Source organism: Cetorhinus maximus, chromosome 1, assembly GCF_964194155.1.
Source record: "Cetorhinus maximus chromosome 1, sCetMax3.hap1.1, whole genome shotgun sequence".
NCBI classification, from domain to species: domain Eukaryota; kingdom Metazoa; phylum Chordata; class Chondrichthyes; order Lamniformes; family Cetorhinidae; genus Cetorhinus; species Cetorhinus maximus.
The window spans coordinates 130,661,182-130,683,471 of NC_135879.1; the positions used below are offsets into that span (position 1 = coordinate 130,661,182).

General features: G+C 41.5%; 2 protein-coding genes across 7 annotated transcripts in view; one reads left to right on the forward strand and one right to left on the reverse strand.

Moving 5' to 3' along the window:
- Positions 1-8,543, forward strand: part of lias (lipoic acid synthetase) — a 35,638-nt gene extending 27,095 nt beyond the window's left edge. Inside the window, exons 9-11 of the mRNA XM_078546456.1 lie at positions 1,996-2,066; positions 4,830-4,941; positions 6,904-8,543. Coding sequence (XP_078402582.1) covers positions 1,996-2,066; positions 4,830-4,941; positions 6,904-6,956 — 236 coding nt within the window. The 3' untranslated portion in view covers positions 6,957-8,543. The remainder of the gene's footprint in view (positions 1-1,995; positions 2,067-4,829; positions 4,942-6,903) is intronic.
- A 7,936-nt stretch (positions 8,544-16,479) lies between these two features.
- The window catches only part of ugdh (UDP-glucose 6-dehydrogenase), a 35,427-nt gene continuing 29,616 nt past the window's right edge, over positions 16,480-22,290 (reverse strand). For 5 of the 6 annotated variants that reach the window (XM_078546470.1, XM_078546487.1, XM_078546506.1 and 2 more), the window contains 3 exons: positions 20,154-20,245; positions 18,038-18,148; positions 16,480-17,877 (listed from right to left, as the gene is read on the reverse strand). In XM_078546470.1, coding sequence (XP_078402596.1) covers positions 17,767-17,877; positions 18,038-18,148; positions 20,154-20,245 — 314 coding nt within the window. In that variant the 3' untranslated portion in view covers positions 16,480-17,766. Of the gene's footprint in view, positions 17,878-18,037; positions 18,149-20,153; positions 20,246-22,290 lie in introns of those variants that run through there. The other variant, XR_013577261.1, reaches the window with a different exon arrangement.

Sequence of the window (22,290 nt, forward strand, 5' to 3'; positions counted from 1 at the left end):
TATTGTCCAGGTCTTGCTGCATTTGGACATGAACTGTTTCTGAGGAGTTGCGAATGGTGCTGAACATTGTACAATCATCAGCGAACATGCCCACTTCTGACTTTACGATGAAAGGAAGGTCATTGATGAAGCAGCTTAAGATGGTTGGGCCGAGGACACCAACCGGAGGAACTCCTGCCATCATGTCCTGGAGCTGAGATGACTGACCTCCAGCAACCACAGCCATTTTCCTTTGTGCTAGGTATGACTCCAACCAGCGGAGAGTTTTCCTCCTGATTCCCATTGATTCCAGTTTGGCTAAGGCTCCTTGATGTCACCCTCAGTCAAATGCTGCCTTGATGTCAAGGGCAGTCACTCTCACCTCGGGAGTTCAGCCCTTTTGTCCATGTTTGAACCAAGGCTGTAATGAGGTCAGGAGCTGAGTTGCCCTGGTGGAACCTACACTGGGCATCGGTGAGCAGGTTATTGCTAAGCAAGTGTCACTTGATAGCACTGTTGATGACCCCTTCCATGACTTTACTGATGATGGAGAGTAGACTGATGGGGTGGTAATTGGCTGGGTTGGATTTGTCCTGCTTTTTGTGTACAGGACATAACCTGGGCAATTTTCCACGTGGCTGGGAAAATGCCAGTTTTTTACCTGTACAGGAACAGCTTGGCTAGGGGCACGGCAAGTTCTGGAGCACAAGTCTTCAGTACTGTTGCCGGAATATTGTCAGGGCCCATAGCCTTTGCAGTATCCAGTGCCTTCAGCCTTTTCTTGATATCATGTGGAGTGAATCGAATTGGCTGAAGACTGGCATCTGTGATGCTGAGGACCTTCGGAGGAGGCCAAGGTGGATCATCCATTTGGCACTTCTGGCTGAAGATTGTTGCGAATCCTTCAGCCTTATCTTTTGCACTGATGTGCTGGGCACCTCCATCACTGAGGATGGGGATATTTGTGGAGCCTCCTCCTCCAGTGAGTTGTTTAATTGTCATCCACCATTCACGACTGGATGTGGCAGGACTGCAGAGCATAGATCTGATCCATTGGTTGTGAGATCGCTTAGCTTTGTATATCACTTGCTGCTCCTGCACTCTTCATTGAACCAGGGTTGACCCCCTGGCTTGATGATAATGGTAGAGTGGGGGATATGCTGGGCCATGAGGTTACAGATTGTGTTCGAGTACAATTCTGCTGCTGCTGATGGCCCACAGTGCCTCATGGATGCCCAGTTGATTTCTTAGATCTGTGAAATCTATCCCATTTAGCACGGTGGTAATGCAACACAACACGATGGGGGGCATCCTCAATGTGAAGGTGGGACTTTGTCTCCACTACATTGCTACTATGATAACTTCTAAATTCCCTAATTAATCTAACTCCCAGTTACACTTTCGTTAAGGCAACAGTAAGACGCACAGATTTTAAAAGACCCAGGCAAAGAAACACAATACCCTGAACAATCCAATTCAAAGTGGGTTTTCTTAACTTCAGTTCTTTGTCGGCAGCAACTTGAAGCTTAGATGTTGGATGTGTTTCACACTTGTTCAACCTTGGAATGCCTACCCTTACACACAGTCTTTGCTCCTTTATACATATTTTCCCCTTTGAATGCAAATTCCCATTGTTTCACTCTGTTTTTGGACTTTAACTCTCTGATAATAAAAATCTCTTAAAGTACCAATTTTGCCAGTAATCTTTGGGAAAAACAAACATACCGTTTGTTACATCTCCTGGCTAGGTGACACATTTCATCCCTCCTTTGAAACCAATTTAGTCTGGTTTATTTAAAAATGCAAATGTTCCCTTTACCCCTAGTTTATCTACTTAGCATTTCAAACCTAGCTTATCTTCTAATGCATCATAGCCTTCAGACCAGCTGCCTTTAATTCAATTAAGTCACACACACACACACACAACCAGACACAGACCCATAGACACAGACCCCACTATTACTCTACAATAAATTCCAAAAACATTGAGATTTATTATATCTTCCTGACACACAGAACTACAAGAAGCTGGTGTGGATTGTGTAACGTTGGGACAGTACATGCAGCCAACAAAGCGACATCTAAAGGTAAGAAGATCCGGGGCTGTATCTGCCAGCATGCATATTACACACACTGGGATGAGATTTATAGGGGCGGATCTTCTGGTTGGCGAGCGGGGGTGGGGCCTGCTCGCCGACGCATAAAATGACACAGGATGACGTCAGGTGGAAATCCCAACATCACCCTGCGTCATTTCCATTTTCAGGTCGGTGGGGGCGCAGCCAAATCAGCTGTGCGCCCACCAACCTGTCAACGGCCTATTGAGGCCATTTAAAAAGTAATTAACATATTAATGGACCTGCCCATCCAACCTTAGGGTTGGCAGGCAGGCCGGGAGCCCTAGCGGGCTTAAGAAAAAGCATGAAACCTCATCCATGGGCGGGATGAGGTTTCATGAGGGTTTTTAAATATTTAATAAATGTTTCAGTGAAAGTGATGGACATGTCCCAACTCATGTGACAGTGTCAGGGAAATCTTGCTATCATTTGTTTAACATTTTTTAATTTGGAGCCAATCTCCCTGAGGCAGCAGTTAGCCTCAGGGAGATCAGTGCGCTCTTTTGCACGCATGCCCATGTAAAATGGAGGCGCGCCCCCAATAGTGGGCATCGATCAGAGGTGCGCCTGCCCGTGCCCACTTCTGCACTCCCCCAATCCCTCCACCCCCCCGCCCCCACCAATGGGGGGAAAATTTTTCCCATAAATTGTTTTGACACTGTTATATTCCAGGAAAACAGTTGGTGACAGATAGTACTGGAACCAATCTTACTCAGTCTAACATTTACTCACAAAGAAACAATTCGCGTATACTTGTCCTAACTCAATTACACCCTAGTTTCAGTGGGTGTCTCTTTATGTTTGCTCAAGCGAAACCCCAATTAGTGCCCTCCACCTGCATATAATTAAACACAATTTGATATACAATTAACACTCATGACCCACTTCGCAGAATCACAGAATTGTTACAGCGCAGAAGGAGGCCATTCGGCCCATCATGTCTGCACCGACTTTCCGAATGAGCAATTCCCTTAATGCCATTCTCTTGCCTTCTCCCTGTAACCCTGCACATTCTTCCTTTTCAGAAAATAGTCTATTTGGAGCATCATTTTTTGTTACTGTAAGACCATCTCTATGGGCTCAAACAAGCAGTCTTATTGTCAGCTTGGAATACAGTTGTTTCCTTTTATAGTTTTATTTTATGAGTTCTTGTGCTAATCAGTTCTGTGGAATAACTAAAGATTTTTACTGTTAGCATCAGTAACTCTCAGGTTAGGGGCTAGGTGTAGAGAAAATCTCCCTTGACTCAGTCACAGCAATATGCTTAAACTCCAGCCTTCGAAGCACACGTTTCTCCTCCACCCCTTCATTTTGCATATCATCCATTCCTGAGGTTGCAGTGCAGTGACAAATTATGGAGCATCATCTGTTGTGTATCAGTGTTTGACAAATGGTGGTTGAGACTGCCCATGTTAATTTTAAACACAAACCCCTTACAGACAGCATATAAAAGGTATTTCATCTGATCAGTCTATACTGGAATCAACCCCAAGTTCAAAAATGAAAAAATACAAAATTTTTAATAAAAACATAAAATGTTGGAAAATCTTAGCAGGTCTGGCAGCATCTGTGGAGAGAGAAACAGATTTAAAGTTTCGAGTCTGTATGACTCTTCAATCGAATTTTGCTTTCAACAAAATTTTTAATTCGTACTTGTAATTTGTGTATTAGTTTACCACTAAAACAAACCAAACAATTTATACAAGTCTTTGCTGTCACTTACCCATATTTTCAGATCTTTATTGATCCCCTTTTGTTTAATTAAATTGCTTGACTAATACTTACCGATCTATTGTGTGGGCCAAAGATTTTGCCAAAAAGCTTAAAAACAAAGGGCAACTCCTCTGCATTAGAAGTGACACCTTTTAATGCTTACAGTTTAAATGTTTCTTTAACCTTTGTTATGTATATTTTTCTGCAACTAGGGGCGGGATCTTCTGGTCCCACCGAAGTCAACAGAGATTTGAATGGCTCGCTGCGTTTGCCACAGAGGAGCCTGCTGCGGCATGGCTGGAAAATCCTGGCCTATAAAACTAATCTTAAATTTGTTCAAGAAGGAGAAGCTATTGAGGCGCTATCTGTAGATAATAAACAAGAAATTCCAACATGAATGTCCATTTTTTTAATATAAAGTTATGCCATATCATCTCTAAACTTTGCTAACGTAGTAGAAAGCCAATGTCAGATTTCTGCTTTTAAGCAAAGTAACATCCCCGGTGTGGTATTCATATAAAGTAGGTGACGGTCAACGATTATGTGTAGCCAAGTAGTTCTCTCTCCATTTCAGCTACAGAAACCATTTTGTGAGGAAAATGGTGTCATCTCCAAATCCTTGATTTTTTTGTTTAAGTGAATGAGATTTTTAGATACTGTTACACTTCAGTCTAGGTATTTTCTTGTAAAACTGGCCAATATAAATCTTTCCAAGCCTCCAGTATTGATTAGTAAGCATCTAAGAATTGCAAAAGTCATGGCACCTGGGAATGTAGTTCCATGAATAAAGTTATGAGGTGCTCAATAATAAAAACTGCAGTTTCTGAGCTATTTAAGGTTTCAACTCGTTCATCAAAAATCCTCTGCTTGCCATACCTATTGCACCTCCAAGAGACAAATCCAGTAATAAGCAAATTCATTAACATTGAATGTCTTTAAACAAAATATTTGTCCATCTTTTAAGCATGCTTCTTTTAGAATGCTGATTCTTTGTAATCATCATTAATTCCCTTCCCTTAGGTGAAAGAGTACATAACTCCAGAGAAGTTTAAATACTGGGAAAATGTGGGGAATGAGCTTGGATTCCTGTACACAGCAAGTGGACCTCTGGTGCGGTCTTCGTACAAAGCAGGTAAAGGGCTAGCATTTAAATAGAACTGTACACTTCTGTCACCAATAACTCAACATAAGGCAAACTTACTTAAAATATTTTTAATAAGTCTGATGTGGTCTCATGCATTTCATGCTGAAGGTAATTAGCTGAAAATTCAGATATTGCTGTATTGAGTCACAGAATATTTTGTTTGTATAACTGGTGATCCGGTAAATGATATAAACTTTATTCCACTCCACTATCAAAATAACTCAATGAGGGGAATTTAAACCTCGAAAATGGTTGGGTTTGGGTCAGGTGCGAGAATAAAGTGTTAAATATATCAACCCACCTCCAGCCCTCCCACTTCTGGTTTTAACAGAGGCAGGATGGGGAATACGAGCAGCCAGCCAATTCCCAGGAGACGGGTTGGTAATTTAAATATGATAATGAGACTCTGTGCCTCATTCTTACATGTCATTTTAATTCTAACTCTGGACGGTCAGGTTTCCTGTGCCACAGGATACTTGGCAACTACAGGGAGGTGAGGTTTGTTGGATCCAGAAGGGAAATACCTTTATGTTTATCTGGTGGAACCAGCATACCTGCCTCGCCAAACCTTCCCCACCACCGGATTAATTCCCATTAAAAATAAATATTACAAATGAAAACATGTAATCAATCTTTCCTCATACTTGTATGGATAGAAAAAGTACAACAGGACAGTCCAGATGACTCTGAATTTAGGAGGTGACAAGCGTGATCTTTTTCAGTCCTGAAGTCAGTTTGGTGTTTAGGTGCTGCCTTGAGTCCTCAAATTTTGTGTGTATTCTCCACCTCCCCCAACCCCCATCACCCTACCATGCTCCCCGAAATACCAGGTGAAGGACAGAACCATTGCTTCTGTTTGTGTAAGATTACTCATTGTCTCAAATTCAGCTTTAGAACTGAGCCCCTAAATTGCTATTAATGCCTTGCTGAAAGAATTTACCTTTATAGAGGAAGAGATGATTCATCTTCTGAATATAGGAAACCATCATCTCTTTTATTGCAATTTTGATGCTTCTCACCCGGATGATCCTTATTTCCTTTAATTTTAGCAGTTTTAAGCTAGTGGGGATATAGCTCAGTGATAGAGCACATGCTTCACATGTATGAGACCCAGGGTTCAAGCCCTGGTGTTCTAAATAATATTTACAGTCAAGATGGCCGAGCAGCCTTAGACGCTTTGTCCTGGAGGCGAGAGTTTGAATCCTGCTTCTGAAATTTGTTTTTTCCTGCGTAGACTTGATGAGTTGAGTGGCCTCCTTCTGTGCCATTATGACTATAATAATACCTCTCCTCGTGCACCTCCCCCACCCCATCCCAAAATGGAGTTCAGCTTATAAAATGGAAGTCATATCAAAAAATATTTTTAAAATCATACCTCTAAACATTATCTGTAGAATTTTATTCTGTTTTCCACCTCATCTGCCTGGAAAATGTAATGCAATGGAAAGCACAGTGAAGATTAAAGGACTCTCCTTGGGAACAGTGGACATCTTCTGTCCTATGCCTTTCTTAATATTTTGGTACATGGACAATTCTTTATTTTCACTTTATTTAGTGCTAGATTTATCATTTTCAATAAAGATGGGAGGCAGCTACACTGATGTAAGTGTGTAATTGTATCCATGTGTAAGTGTAATTTCCGCAACATAGGTCTATTTGACCCCTAAATGAAGCTGTATTTATCACATATTTTGCATGTACAGTCACACTGCACTGGGATGAGGGCTTGCTTACAGCAGTGATATTTGGCACTGAGCATGACATGCATCCAAGTGGAGTCTAACTGTGGAAGTGCCTCCAGCATCTCCTAGTGACATTGGCAGAGGCCTTTAGGACAACTCATCTCTGGCCCTTCAGCTGGTGGGGAGAGGAGCAAGAGAAAAATAAAAACATACAAATAAAGTTAAGTAAACACAATCCTAACAAAGAACTTGTTCTGTTTTTATTCAGGTGAATACTTCTTGAAGAAGATACTTAGTGAAAGAACGCCTGAGATGACATAGGTGATTCAGAAAACAGTCGAATCTATCATATTGTACACCGAGATGTGTTTTTTTGTACTTTGCTTCCAAGTATTGCACCTAATTTTATTTTGTTAATTTGTTTATGGGCTATGGGAAAGTTTGCATTTATGATCCATCCATAATTGCTCTGGGAAGGTGGCGATGGATGGTATTGAACCACTGTGATCCTTGTGGTGATGGTATTAGGTCGGGAATGTAGACATCCATTATCAACCATTTATTGCTGTACAGCATCTCCCAGGGGTGACTTTATCTTTTAAATAAAAATCAATTTAAATTTTGACTGGAATTTGGAAGATGCATTCCACAAATATTCAGTGGAATTCCAATACATTGCATTTTTTGAGCGAATTATACTGTGGAAACAAACCAGCTGATTTGGTGACTAAATACAATGGTTGTTTGTACAGTTGGATTATTGTGCAGGAGTTTGCCTTGTTTAATCATTTGCTGAGTTCATCACTATTTGCTTGTGAAATAAATGGTTACAGCGCAGGAGGAGGCCTTCTGGCCTGTTGTGTCTGTGCTGGCTGTCCGTAAAAGCAACTCAATTCGTCCCACTCTTCTGCCTTTTCCCCCATAACCCTGTAATTGTTTCCTCTTCAGGTGCTTATACAATTCCCTTTTGAAAGCCATGATTGAATCCACCTCCACCACACTCTCAGGCAGTGCATTCCAGATACTGAACACACACTCTGCACAAATAAGTTTTTCCTTATGTCGCCTCCAGTTCTTTAGGCAATTACCTTAAATTAGTGTCCTCTGATTCTCAACCCTCCACCAATGGAAACAGTTTCTCCCTATCTACTCTGTCCAGACCCCTCATGATTTTGAACACCTCTATCAAATCTCCTCTCAACCTTCCCTTCTCTAAGGAGTACAGTCCCAGATCCACGTAACTGAAGTTTCTCATCCCTGGAGCCAATTTTATAAATCTTTTCTGCACTGTCTCCAATGTCTTCTCATCCTTCCTAAATTGTGGTGCCTAGAATTGGACACAGTACACCGGTTGAGCCAAAAACATATCTTTTAAAGGTTCACCTTGACTTCCTTGCTTTTATGCTCTATGCCTCTATTTATAAAGCCTAGGGTCGGGATTTTCTGTCCCCGTTGCGGTGGGACCCACCACGGGAGATTCAGCATCCCAGCCAAAAGTCTAATAACTTTCGGCTGGGCCGGACAATCCCAGCAGCTGGCGGGGGCAGAAAATTCCACCCTAGGATTCTGTATGCCTTATTAACTGCTTCCTTCTCCTGTCCTGCCACTTGCAATGATTTATCCCTCTGTTCCTACATCCCTTTGTTAATCCCTTGTAATACGTATGCTTCATAATGTCATCAGACATGCACTAATATGACCAATTAAAATGTTGTACTTGTGCAACAATCAAGCTATTTAATTTGATGCAAAATGAATGCACATAACTGAAAACTGGGTGAAGTGGCAGAATATTGACCTGCCTACTGTGAAACTGTATTGTGATATTATACTGTACTCTTATTCTATAAAAACAGGCATGTAGTGAACTAAAATTGATATTGTTAATAAAACAAGTACAACACAGAAGAGTAAGTATGCAGGTTAATCCTGCATTGCGATTCTCGTGCCGTTTTCGTCAGCTATCGAATTTAGCTCCTGTGCTGCTTTTCCTCCTCCACTGCCAACCCCACCACCCCACGTCCCCCCCCCCGCCCATCATATGTGTGAAATAATTATTGTGGTCCCAAATCCACACCATGCTGCTAACAGTAAATCCAGCTCTGTTCACAACCATGGGTGCTACATTTTAAGATTTCACCAAAGGTTTGATTTTATGAAATGAAGTTCCTGATATGGAGGTTTAGCCATGATTTTCTGTCCCAAGTTTTTGATATAGACTCCCAATTCAAGGTTACCAGGAGCATGATTTGATAAAATTTCTCCTAGCCTGAAATCTTACATCCATAATGGATGGAAAATCATGGGAAATGTGTTTCTGGATTGCCTAATATATGGTCCTTATGGTGGAGATCTCACATTGGGATCATGATTTTGTAAAATTCGACTGTATGTAGATCAAAGGACACCTTCCACATAGTAGGCCATGATACTTACTATTCATTATCAAGGTGACCAGTTTTTTTTTCTGGGTTCTGATGAAAGGTCATCGACCTGAACTGTTAACTCTATTTCGCGTACACAGATGCTGCCTGACCTGCTGTGTATTTCCAGCATTTTCTATTCTTATTTCAGATTTCCAGTATCAGTATTTTGCTTTTGTTTCAGTGTGAGACAGTTATGGACAAACACCTCATTGCACCTGTATTTATTGTCTCCTCATGAACTCATCTACAACATTTAAGTCAGGCAGCGCTATTGGAACCCACAAAGGAATTGCTAATTCTTACTGTTTTATGTTGCTATTTGAAAGGCTGCAGTGCTCAAGACTGGGAGGAATTATGAACTATTAGAAGGGGAAAAAAAAGAAATGAAAAGGGCATACTGCACAGTAAAACCAACTAATGTTTGGAGTGAATTCAGCAAAATGTACTTGCAAACAAAAATGAACTTCCACTAGTAATTTAAATAGCCTATCCTTAAGAAGTCTAGCTGACAAGTCCTGGTCCCAGAAGTCCTATCGTCTCCATTTTAGAAGGGAAGGAGTATGCTGTGGGTGTGCATTACCTAAATTTAAATAATCTGTGCTAAAGAGACTTTCATATGCTTTCAACATGGCCTCACTGTCTCCTGAAATCACATGTTGCAAAATAATATGCACAGCGGATCAGGTGCATGAGGTGTGGCAGCCAACTCTGGTTGGATGTATTCCTGGAGGTTTCACAACATGACTTGTTGCCTCCAACTACCCACCCAGATAAATAGTCTTTATCCTATCTCTAATATTTTTATGCCTAATAAACAAAAGTACTCAAATAAAATGGGTTCTGATGAAAGGTCACAGACTTGAAACATTAACACTCTCTCAGATTTCTCCCTCCACAGATGCTGCCTGAGCTGCTGAGTATTTCCAGCAATTTTTGTTTATATTTCAAGTTGCCAGCATTCATAAGACCATAAGACATAGGAGCAGAAATTAGGCCATTCGGCCCATCGAGTCTGCTCCGCCATTTAATCATGGCTGATAAGTTTCTCAACCCCATTCTCTCGCCTTCTCCCCGTAACCTTTGATCCCCTTACCAATCAAGAACCTATCTATCTCGGTCTTAAATAAACTCAATGACCTGGCCTCCACAGCCTTCTGTGGCAATGAATTCCATAGATTCACCACTCTCTGGCTAAAGAAATTGCTCCTCATCTCTGTTCTAAAAGGTCTTCCCTTTACTCTGAGGCTGTGCCCTCGGGTCCTAGTCTCTCCTACTAATGGAAACATCTTCCCCACATCCACTCTATCCAGGTCTTTCGGTATTCTGTAAGTTTCATTCTAATCTCCCCTCCATCGAGTATAGACCTAGAGTCCTCAAACGTTCCTCATATGTTAAGCCTTTCATTCCTGGGATATAATGGTTAAGTTACTGGACTAGTAATTCTGAGGCTTGGACTCAAAATCTGGAGACATGAGTTCAAATGCCGCCATGGCAACTGGGGAGTTTAAATTCAACAAATTAATTAAATTCCGGAATACATTCTAATGTCAGTAATGGTGATCATGAAACTACTAGATTGTTGTAAAAACCCATCTCATTTAGTAATGTCCTTTAGGGAAGACAATCTGCCACCGTTATCTGCTCTGGCCCATACATAACTCCATACCCACAGCAATGTGGTTGATTCTTAACTGCACTTTGAAATAACCAGTGAGCAACTCAGTTGTATTCAAAAGGATGGCTCACCACCACCTTCTCAAGGGCAACTAGGGATGACTGATAAATGCTGGTCTTACCAGCGTCTCCCATATCCTGTGAATGAATAAAATATTGCATTTGTGCAATAACACTGGTACCCAGTGGTTTCCCCAATGACAAGATCACAGGTTGTATTCTGCTGTAGATATTCTTTTACTCTCATGACGATGGGATATTTAGCTTTTTGAGATAAGCCAGCTGCAGTGAAAGAATCAGAAAACCATCTACTATCTCATTTGGGGTATTACCTAATGAAATATTTTCAATCAGGCCAATGTTAACTTTATGCATAAATTGAATGGATCCCACAAGCGGATTTTGTCAATTAAAAAGAATCCAATACTATTACACTAAATAGAGGGTTTTTTTTTAGGAAGTAACCATGTTGTGTGAGAAAGGCTTTTTGGAGCTCAAAGAGATGTTGAATAACCGATGTGTTTACTTTTTTGACATCACCAAAGTGCAATGCTTGAGAGCTCAACAACTAGGATGGACATTATCACACATGTTAAGGCCATTTATTTTTGGTAATGCCAGCAGATGAGATTATGATGGCAATACTGTTACAACTGTCAAGGATGGGCCTGGGCTAGGAAAAGGAAAATCAATGAGGGCTGTCACACTGAGCCAAATAGTGACCCTTGCACAAATGACTGATAGCGGGCTCAATTCACACCGCTATATTTAAAAGAAAAACTCACTCGTAACTTTTCCATGGAGGGTGTTTCAGCTTTTTTTTATTGAATCGCAATGTCTCACAAATATGTTTCCTAAATGGCTCAGTGAGTTAATCCATAGGCCAGGATTTCCCGATTGGTGAGTGGGGGGTGGGGCCCACTTGCCGACGCGGGATGACGTCAGGCGGAACTCCCAACGTCACCTTGCCCCATTTCAATTTTCAGGTAGGTGGGGGCTCAGCAGAATCAGCTGTACGCCTGCCGACCTGTCAATGGCCAATTGAGGCCATTGACAAACTCATTAAAGTAATTAGAGGACCTGCCCGTCCAACCTTAAGATTGGCGGGCAGGCCGGGAGCCCTGGCAGGCATTGGAAAAAGCTTGAAACCTCATCCATGGGTGGGGTGAGGTCTGATGTAGGTTTTTAAAAATGTAGAAAGTGTCTTTGAAAGTGATGGACATGTCCCAACTCATGTGACAATGTTACATGAGGAGGCATGTCAGGGAATTTTTTTTTTTCTATTTTTAAGATTTTTTAGTGTGGAGCCGATCTCCCTGAGGCAGCACTTAGCCTCAGGGAGATGATTGCGCTCTTTCGTGCGCATGCATGAAAGAGCGCACTCTTGGCTCAGGGAATCCCACCCCCCGCACAAGGAGCGCATAGCGCTTCCTGGCGGACGTCACGCTGGGCGGGCCTTAATTGGCCTGCCCATGTAAAATGGGGGCGCCGATTGGAGGCACGCCTCCACGCGCCCACTCCTAAACTTCCTCCCTAATGGGGGAAAATTCTGCCCATAGAGTTTACAAATTTGGACAAGACATTGGAAGTGACTGGAATCTGTAGAACTGTATCCCAGAAAGAAGCCAAAAACCCTCAGGCAAGGAGGGATAAAATTACTAAGACAAACAAATGATGATATTTGATCATTTGGATTAATTAAAACTGTAGTTTATTTAACTGAGGTTTCATATCAAACCTAAAATCTTAGTGCAAGTTAATACAGTTATAAAAATAGACAAAGACTTTTAAAACAGTAGGAATATTTTTAAAACTATGTCTTGGTGTCGGCGCCAAATGGAAAAATGCCAAAATTTATCTACCATTTAGGAGAAAACAATCAAAATGCAAGTCATATTCTCTAAGCCAGGCTTGTCCAACCTTTTCGCTTGGGGGAGCCACATTTCCATTTTTTTCTCACTGAAGGGGCCAATGAGCAAATTTTGGAAAGACAAGGTTTGGCACAACTTTAATCTGAATTGCAAAAAAAGTACTAAAGAAAAGAAACAATTGCTGAGCAAAAATAAAGCAATGTCATAGCAATAAATTGTTAAGTTTTAAGAAAAAGTCATTTTAAAAAATGAGTGTGTGAGAGGGTCAGTGTGTGTGTGTCAGGCTCACTCCCAGTCTCAGGATGCTCACTCACACTCAGTGAAGGTGAGTGAGTGTATGGTGGTGAGAAGACTGGGAGTCAGGCAAACACACATTCACACTCACTCCCACAGACACACACTCATTCTCTCTATCTTACTCACTCACTCACTCCCACACACACACTTCCACACACACACTCACACACAGTCTCTCACTCCCACACACACATGCACTCACTCTCATTCACTGCCCCCATAACCCCCCAACACACACACATGCCAGTCAGCTTCTTCCCCACTCACTTCCTCCGATCTGGGGCTCTAGCGTCTCCCATGCCTTGCAGCCAGCCTCTCCTCCCCGGCTCCCTGGAACTCATGTCCCCCGACACCTCCCCCAAAAGAAAACCTCTTTCCAGCAAAGTCATTGCTGCTGATTTTCACTGCTCCTCCAATCAGAGACTGTTTATCTCCCACATCTGCTGCTGGTAGGCTCACTAGTGATTGGAGGAGCAGCTCTTTGCAGGATCTTCCACTCCAAATAACCTTTTTGACCGGCATTTTGAAAACTGGCTCCGGGGGGCCATACAGAATGGCTTCGGGGACCGCATCTGGCCCCGCGGGCTGCCAGTTAGACAAGCCTGCTTTAAGCAGTGCACCATTGAAACTTGTCTTATTTATTATAATTACATTTACATGAATTACCAACTAAGCTTTGTTTAGTGCTTCGTCAAATTGCAGCTGATAAATGAAATATTCAAGTGAATGCCAGTTTTCAGTGTTAGTGAGGATTATGCAGTGCTCCAAAATGTTTAACAGTTGGATAGAGAAGCATTGGTTGAAATGACTTAACAAGATTCACCTAGTTCCATTGCTGTTAGAGAGATGAAAGCCAAGTGTCACTGATTACTTTAAGGTTGCAGTGATATGGTTTGGAATAGCCTCAGTGTCCTTAGATCTTCTCTGAGAGCATTTGTCAATTTTCTCCAAATCATCGACATTATTGTGCTGTGGACACATTACCAGTAACTCAGTTGACTGCCCAAAATTATTTCGCATGTCAGCAAATTGTACAAAGTGCACTTACAGTGGATGGCCTCTTCTGAAATCATGGTTGCCATGAGTTTTTTATTTTTTTCACAGGATATGGGCATTGCTGGTTAGGCCAGCATTTGTTGCCCAATCCTAATTGCCCTTGAGAAGGTGGTCATGAGCCACCACCTTGAACTGCTGCAGTCCATATGGTCCAAGTGTACCCACAGTGCTGTTAGGGAAGGGGTTTAGGATTTTGACTCAGTGACAGTGAAGGAATGGTGATATAGTTCCAAGTCAGGGTGGTGTTCTCATACATCTGCTGTCCTTGTCCTTCTAGGTGGTGGAGGTCACAGGATGGAAGGCACTATCAAAGGAGCCTTGGTGAGTTGCTGTACTGCATCTTATAGATGGTACATGCTATTTCTACTGTGGGGGAAAGAGTGAATCTTTAAGGTGCTGGATGGGGTCCCAATCAAGCGGGTTGCTTTGTTCTGGGATGGTGTCTTGAGTGTTGTTGGAACTGCACTCATCCAGGCAACTGGAGAGTATTCCATCACACTCCTGTCTTGTGCCTTGTTGACAGGCTTTGGGGAGTTGGGAGGTGAGTTATTCATCGCAGAATTCCCAGGCTCTTGTAGCCACAGTATTTATATGGCTAGTCCAGTTCAGCGTCTCGTCAATAGTAACCCCCAGGATGTTGATAGTGGGGGATTCAGCAATGGTAATGCCATGGAATGTGAAGGGGAGATGGCTGGATTCTCTCTTGTTGTAGACAGTCATTGCCTGGCATTTGTGTGGTGCGAATGTTACTTTCCCCTTATTAGTCCAAGCCTGAATGTTGTCCAGGTCTTGCTGTATATAAACACGGACTATTTCAGTATCTGTGGGGTCGCAAATGATACTGAACGCTGTGCAATCATCAGTGAACATCCCCATTCCCTGACCTTATGATTCAGGGAAGGTCATTGATGAAGCAGCTGAAGGTGATTGGGCCTAGGACACTACCCTGAGGAACTCATGCAGTGATGTCCTGAGGCTGAGATGATTGACCTCCAATAACCACAACCATCTTCCTTTCTGCTAGGTGTGACTCCAACAAGCAGAGAGTTTTCCCCCTGATTCCCATTGACTTCCATTTTGCTCGGGCTCCTTGATGCCACAATTGGTTAAATGCTGCCTTGGTGTCAAAGGCAGTCACTGTCACCTCATCTCTTGAGTTCAGCTCTTCTGCCCATGTTTGAAACAAGGCTGTAATGAGGTCAGGAGCTGAGTGGCCCTGGTGGAACCCAAACTCAGCATCAGTGAGCAGGTTATTGCTGAGTAAATGCTGCTTGATAGCACTGTTGATGACCCCTTCCCTCATTTTGCTGATGATTGAGAGTAGACTGAGCTGGATTTATCCTGCTTTTTGTGGACAAAACATACTTGGTCAATTTTCTACCATTTTATAATCATTCAACAATTCCTCTGAGTATTCTTGCAGTGGACGAGGTTTCTAACTGAAAGTGCGGTTTTGTCATCTCTGTGATCTCTACTGACAACAGCGAGGAGATTTTCAATCCAATGGTTTGGGGTATAGTTAAACCCAAGTGGCAACATTTGAAACAACAATGTACTGAACCACTATGCAATGTCCAGCATTATGATGGCTGAAATACTAAATGCAACTGGCTGAAGGCCCTTTGCATGTGAGGAAAATTCTCCATGGCCAGCTGCTGACATCAACAAATAGTAGATTCCAGCTATGGTGAAATACCAGCTAAATGAAAGAAAAAGATTTATTTTTTTAAACTACAGTCCCAAGTTTCTTTTTAATCAGCTAATTTCCTGTGGCTCTGCTCATGGCTGTTCTGGTGTCTAGAACACAGCTGTGATGTTTGGTTGATGGGTCCGTGCTTAGCGTGGTGTGTCCTTTTAGGTCATTTATCAGGCACTTCCTGTGAGTATGTAGCCTTAACAGGTATATCCGGAGCCAAATGTAAGCAAATTGTTTAGGAAAGCTTTTGTAAACCTACTGTTTTTGCCTTTATGGAGAAGCCAGGATATTAACATCAGCAAAAACAGCACAAATGATTGGCTTTCTTTGTCCTTTTATCACACTTTGAAATGTGCCATCTGCAGTATGTTGATCCAAGAATTTTATTTAGGTAGACTCATCCCTTAAATCTTCTTTTACAAGGCTGCTCCATGTCATCACCCAAATAGGAACTCGGCCTGGTGGGGTGGTGCATAAGTTCACAAGGTAGCCTTGCCGTGTATATGCTTCCCATCATGGATTGTTAGACCAATCCCAGCCCTTTGTTCTCTAAATGTGTTGAGGTTTTGATATCTCAGTGCAGACAAGAGAAAGAAACACATCTTCCTTCTTTTCCAAGTAATAATTATCTCAACTTAAATAAGACTTCTGGCTCAAACTCCATATCAGCCATGCAGTAATCTTTTTTGTAATAGCTAACAATTAACATCATCAGTCATATTCAGTAACTGTGTAATAATTGTTTAGCCTTTGGGAATTTCACCATTAGATTTTCTCCCAATTTGCAACCCAAATTTTGAAAGCACTAAGCATACTTAAAATTGTTTTTATATTATTAGCAAAATGAAAACTTAAAAGTATTAATTTCATGATTTAATAATGGTTAAAATACTTGATAACAAAATTAACTGCATATTAAATGCCATGCAAATGATGGGCTCAATTGGTAGTTGTGTAGCTAAGTCATATGAGTTGGAATGGTCTTAAGTGTGTTCCCTGGTAGGTGCTGAATCATTCGATTTCAGCCAAGATAGCAATAGGAATTACCACAATTGGCCTCAGAGCCACTTGGCTAAGGAGGGGGAGAACACTCAGGGGCACTGTTGAAAACGCACATAAATGGTGGTTGGGTAAGGCTGCACTTGGTCTGTTGGATCAGCTGATCTGTTACACTTACCTCCTAAACATATACATGGGGTAGAATCTTCGGTGCGGTGAGTGGGGGCGGGGCCCACTTGCCGAGGCGTAAAATGACGCGGGGTGATGGCTGGCGTGCGTCCCAACGTCACCGCGCATCATTCAGATTTTCACTTCGGCAGGCGCGCAGCCAAGCCGGCTGGCCTATTAAGGCCATTTAACAATCAATTAAATCATTGACCTGAGCTGCCCGTCCAACCTTAAGGTTGGTGGGCAGGCGAAGAGCACAGGTGGCCTTCACATTTTTCACGGAACCTCATCCATGGGTGGGATGAGGTTTCATGAATGTTTGTAAAGTGTTGGAAAAATTTTTATTAACATTAATGGATATGTCCCAGCTCAATTGATAGTTTCACATGAGGGGACATATCCTTAAAATTTTTTTCTCCCTTCATTCAATGTTTTATACATGAAACTAATCTGGGTGCCTCAGGGAGATTTCTGCGCTCTTTCACGCGTATGCGCGGAAGAGTGCATCCCCTGCCCGCACAGGGAGTGCTCAGTGCTTCCGGGCGCGTGTCACGCTGGGCGGGCCTTAATTGGCCCACCCATGTAAAATGGTGGCGCCCAGCCAATCGGCTGTGCACCCTCCCGCGCCCGCCCCCGCACAACCCTGCCGACAGGGAGAAAATTCTCCCCATGAAGAAAGGTCACAGGGCAACCAGCACCTGCATCACACCCCAGTGCAAATTAGTATCTTCAGGGAGGAGGGAAAAAAAAGTTAGAGCTGAAAAAATACTGCCAGTTATAATCTGTGGAAAATTGCAGATACTATAGTTGTTTTGTTAACAAAGAAACTAATTTGATCATCATTTCTTCTTTTCAAAGTCCCCTTTAAATTTAAACATTAACATTTATTTGTTGGGTGTAATTTCACATTAAAAAAGATAAAAGACTAATATTTATCCAAATATCTACACTGCAACTTTCTTAAATGGAGGTTCTTGTAAACTGAATTTAGAAACTTCAGCTGTGGGTGTGAAAGGAATCCTCTGTTCAGTTACCTTCTTGCCGATAGTTTCAACCTGAAAGAAAAAAGATTCAAAAACATTGCACGTTAACAGAGAAGATTCAGGATGATGTGAATTCTGTTCCCTGAGATTCAAATCCTTCTCAAGCCATTCAATAAACAAGTACCTGTAAATAGCATGAGGGAATATAGAGGGAAATTCAACCCCTTCATACCTGGAATCCCAGTTTCTGGAGTTTTGAATGCAGATCATCGAGAAGCCGCCTACCATCGAAGATGAAAGCTGGTTTTAGCATTTTCTTATGAATGAGTTCGTAGTTCAGCATCTGAGAAAATGGAGATACACAAGCATTAGATGAAGACTCATTGAGGGTAATTTCTGAGTTTGCACTACCAGCAAGAGTCTCTGCAACCTGCCAGGCATATCTGGACTTTGTGGGTATGCTGCTCACAACTTTTCATCCATTTAAATAAATATTTCTTGCTTCTCATTTTAGTCATTTTGTTCCATTGTTCCCCTTTATGGCAGGCACTCACAGGCCAAGGTGATGCCTGTGACTGGTCTTTACCATTCGTAATGTATATAAACCAGATTTATGGTTTATGATTCTCTCTGATTTATCTTTTCTGATAAAGAACCTTTCTACTGCAACCTCTCCTATATAAGTCAGCTCAGAAAGGAATGTATTGTGATTTACTCTGTCCTATTCTTTGCTGGCATTGCGAATTGCCGTAAAAACACACTTTCACTAGATGGGGGCAAGGGAATTTATTTTACATTACTACACTGCTTTTGGAAAGTATTTTCAAATGCCTTCTATTTTTTTCTATATAACTCTTTCCCTCATTCAATAGCAAGGACAGTCTGGTTCTACTGGCTTTTATTAATTAGGAACTTACATGATTTAACAAACTTGAACATCAACTTTAAGCAGATATTTATCCAGCTGTTAAAGAAATTTATAGGAACAGAAATTGCCATTTGCTCCATTTTTCTTATGACATCTCTCTGAATAAACAACACATCTAGTTCTAATTCCCCTTCCCCTTTTCCATATTTTTTAACATTTCTATTTTTCAAATATTTATCCATTTCCCTTTTAAAAGTTATTATTGATTCTGCTTCCATCACAGTTTCTAGTGAAGCATTCCACATAATCTTAGATTTACGACTGTTGTTACCTACTCATTGACCAGCAAAATTTCCAATATGTACTTGTGGCGAGCAATGTAATACTGTAGCCTTATCCAAGAGCACCCTACTATACCAGTGTGATATCCTGCTATAAGCCATCATGCGGTTTCTCTGAGTGGTTGCCAACTTATTGCCAAATTAGGGGCAGGTTAGTGCTAGGAACTGAATTTATTCCACATAGGACTCTTACAGCAGACAGAGGTGGATCTCATTCAGTCAATCAGGGCTAGGTTTGAATATAAATATGAAAGATCAGCATTTAATCCACTGCATAACACAGTTCTATTTTGTATATCTGCATAATCTAAAGTGTTTTAAAAATTTGACTCAATCCTAAGCCTCTTTCCTCATATAAAGCTGTTATATTTATGCAGTTCATAGAAACATTAACCAGAGTACTGCCTATTTCCTCTGTCATTTCCTTACAACCCAGGGGGAGGTCATTTGGCCCTTCGTGTCCATGCCAGCTCTTTGCAAGTGCAATTCATCTAGTGCCACTTCCCTGTTCTTTTCCATAGCTCTGCAATTTTTTCTTCTTCAGATCTTGATCCAATTCTCTTTTCAAAGCCACGATTGAATCTGCCTCCCAAACATTTTCAGGCAGTGCACTCCAGATCATAACCACTTGTTGTGTATACGTTTTTCCTCCTTTTGCTTCTTTTGCCAATCACCTAAAATCAGTGTCCTCTGGCTCTCAATCCTTCCACCAGTGGGAACAATTTCTCCCTATCTACTCTTTCCAGGCCCCTCGTGATTATGAATACATCTATCAAACCACCTCTTAACCTTCTCTGAGGAAAACAGTCCCATCTTCTCCAATCTGTCGACATAACTGAAGTTGCTCATCCCTGGAACCGTTTCCATAGATTTTTTCTGCCTCCTCGCTAATGCCTTTGCAGCCTTCCTAAAGTGTGGTGCCCAGAACTGGATACAATATTCAGGTTGAAGTCAAACCAATGTTTTACACTGGTTTATCCTAACTTCCTTACTTTTGTAAAGTGTATCTAATCTGATCCAGGTAACTTGTAGCATTTCATTTCTAAAGTTTCTTAAAACATGTTTCCTGTGCAGGATAATCTGGTATGCTGTAAACAGGATCCGATTCAGAGCTCACCTTTCATTAGAATTCCTCTTACCTTGAACTCATCCCACTCAGTACAGATGACAATGGCATGAGCCCCATCACAGGCTTCGTATGCATCAGTGCAGATAGTGACCAAGCAAGGCACTGTGTGTTAAGAAAAGGTTTATCACAGTTATTGTAGCTAATATCTGTACAACTGGCTTAAATTTACATGGCAATTTTTCTGCATTGTAAAAATGTCTAACCATTGCTTGAATTGTTAGCTTTACAATTTATTAAAAGTGCTAAAATGTTCAACATAGGCACATTTAATGAAGTTTAGTTATGTGCTAATGTCATTGAACATGGTAATGTTACAAAGTGTAGAATGGAAAGAACTGAAAAATTCTGATTTCCTGGGAAATCATGAATGTCTGATACATATCGCATGCAATAAGGGTACAACTGTAATCATGGGTGACTTTAATCCACATATAGATTGGACAAACCAAACTAATGGTAATACTGCGGAGGAGGATTTCCTGGAGTGTGTACGTGATGGCTTTTTAGACCAAAACGTTGAGGAACCAACTACAGAGCAGGCTATCCTAGACTGGGTATTGTGCAATGAGAAAGCATTAATTAACAATCTTGTTGGGCGGGGTCCCTTGGGGAACAGCGACCAGAATTGTCCATTAAGATGGAGAGTGAAGAATTTGAATTCGAAACTGGGGTCCTGAATCTAAATAAAGGGAACTACGAGGGTATGAGGTGCGAGTCAGCAATGATGGATTGGAGAACCTTACTAAAAGGGTTGACGGTGGATAGGCAATGGCTAATATTTAAGGAACGTAAGCATGAATTACAACAATTATTCATTCCTGTCTGGCACAAAAATAAAACAGGAAAGGTAGCTCAACCATGGATTACAAAAGAAATTAGGGATGGTATTAGATCCAAAGAGGAGACTTATAAAATTGCCAGAAAAAGCAGCAAGCCTGAGGATTGGGAGCAGTTTAGAATTCAGCAAAAGTGGACAAAAAGATTGATCAAGAAGGGGAATGAGAGTAAACTTGCAGGGAACATAAAAACTGACTGTAAAAGCTTCTATAAATATGTGAAAAGAAAAAGATTAGCAAAGACAAATGTAGGTCCCTTACAGTCAGAAATGGGGGAAATTATATTGGGGAACAAAGAAATGGCAGAATAATTGAACACATATTTTGGTTCTGTCTTCACAAAAGAGGACACAAATAATTTCCCAGAAATGTTAAGGAACCAAGGGTCTAGTGAGAGGGAGGAATTGAAGAAAATCAGTGTTAGTAAAAAAAAAGGCGCTAGAGAAATTAATGGGGTTAAAGGCTGAAAAATCCCCAGGGCCTGATAATCTACATCCCAGAATACTAAAGGAAATGGCCCTGGAAATATTGGATGCATTGGTGGTCATCTTCCAAAATTCTATCGACTCTAGAGCAGTTCCTACAGATTGGAGGGTGGCAAATGTAACCCCACTATTTAAAAAAGGAGGGAGAGAAAAACAGAGAATTACAGACCAGTTAGCCTAACATCGGTGATGGGGAAAATGCTAGAGCCTATTATAAAAGGCGTGGTAACAGAACACTTGGAAAGCATTAACGGGATTAGACAAAGTCAGCATGGATTTATGAAAGGGAAATCATGCTTAACTAATCTACTGGAATTTTTTGAGGATGTAACTAGTAGAATAGATAAGGGAGAACCAGAGGATGTGGTGTATTTAGATTTCAAAAAGGTTTTTGATAAGGTCCCACATTAGAGGCTAGTAGACAAAATTAAAGCACAGGGGATCGGGGGTAGTATACTGGCATGGATTGAGAATTGGTTGACAGATCAGAAACAGAGAGTGGGAATAAATGGGTCTTTTTCTGGATGGCAGGCAGTGACTTGTGGTGTACCGCAGGGATCAGTGCTTGGGGCCCCAGCTACTCACAATATATATAAATGACTTGGATGTGGAAACCAAATGCAATATTTCCAAGTTTGCTGACAACACAAAACTGGGTGGGGTTGTGAGGAGGATGCAAGGAGGTTTCATGGCAATTTAGACCAGTGTTGTGTGTTTAAACACATGGCAGATGCAGTATAACATGGATAAATGTATAGTTAGACGCTTTGGTGTGAAAAACAGAAAGGCAGAGTATTATTTAAGTGGTGATCTATTGGAAAATGTG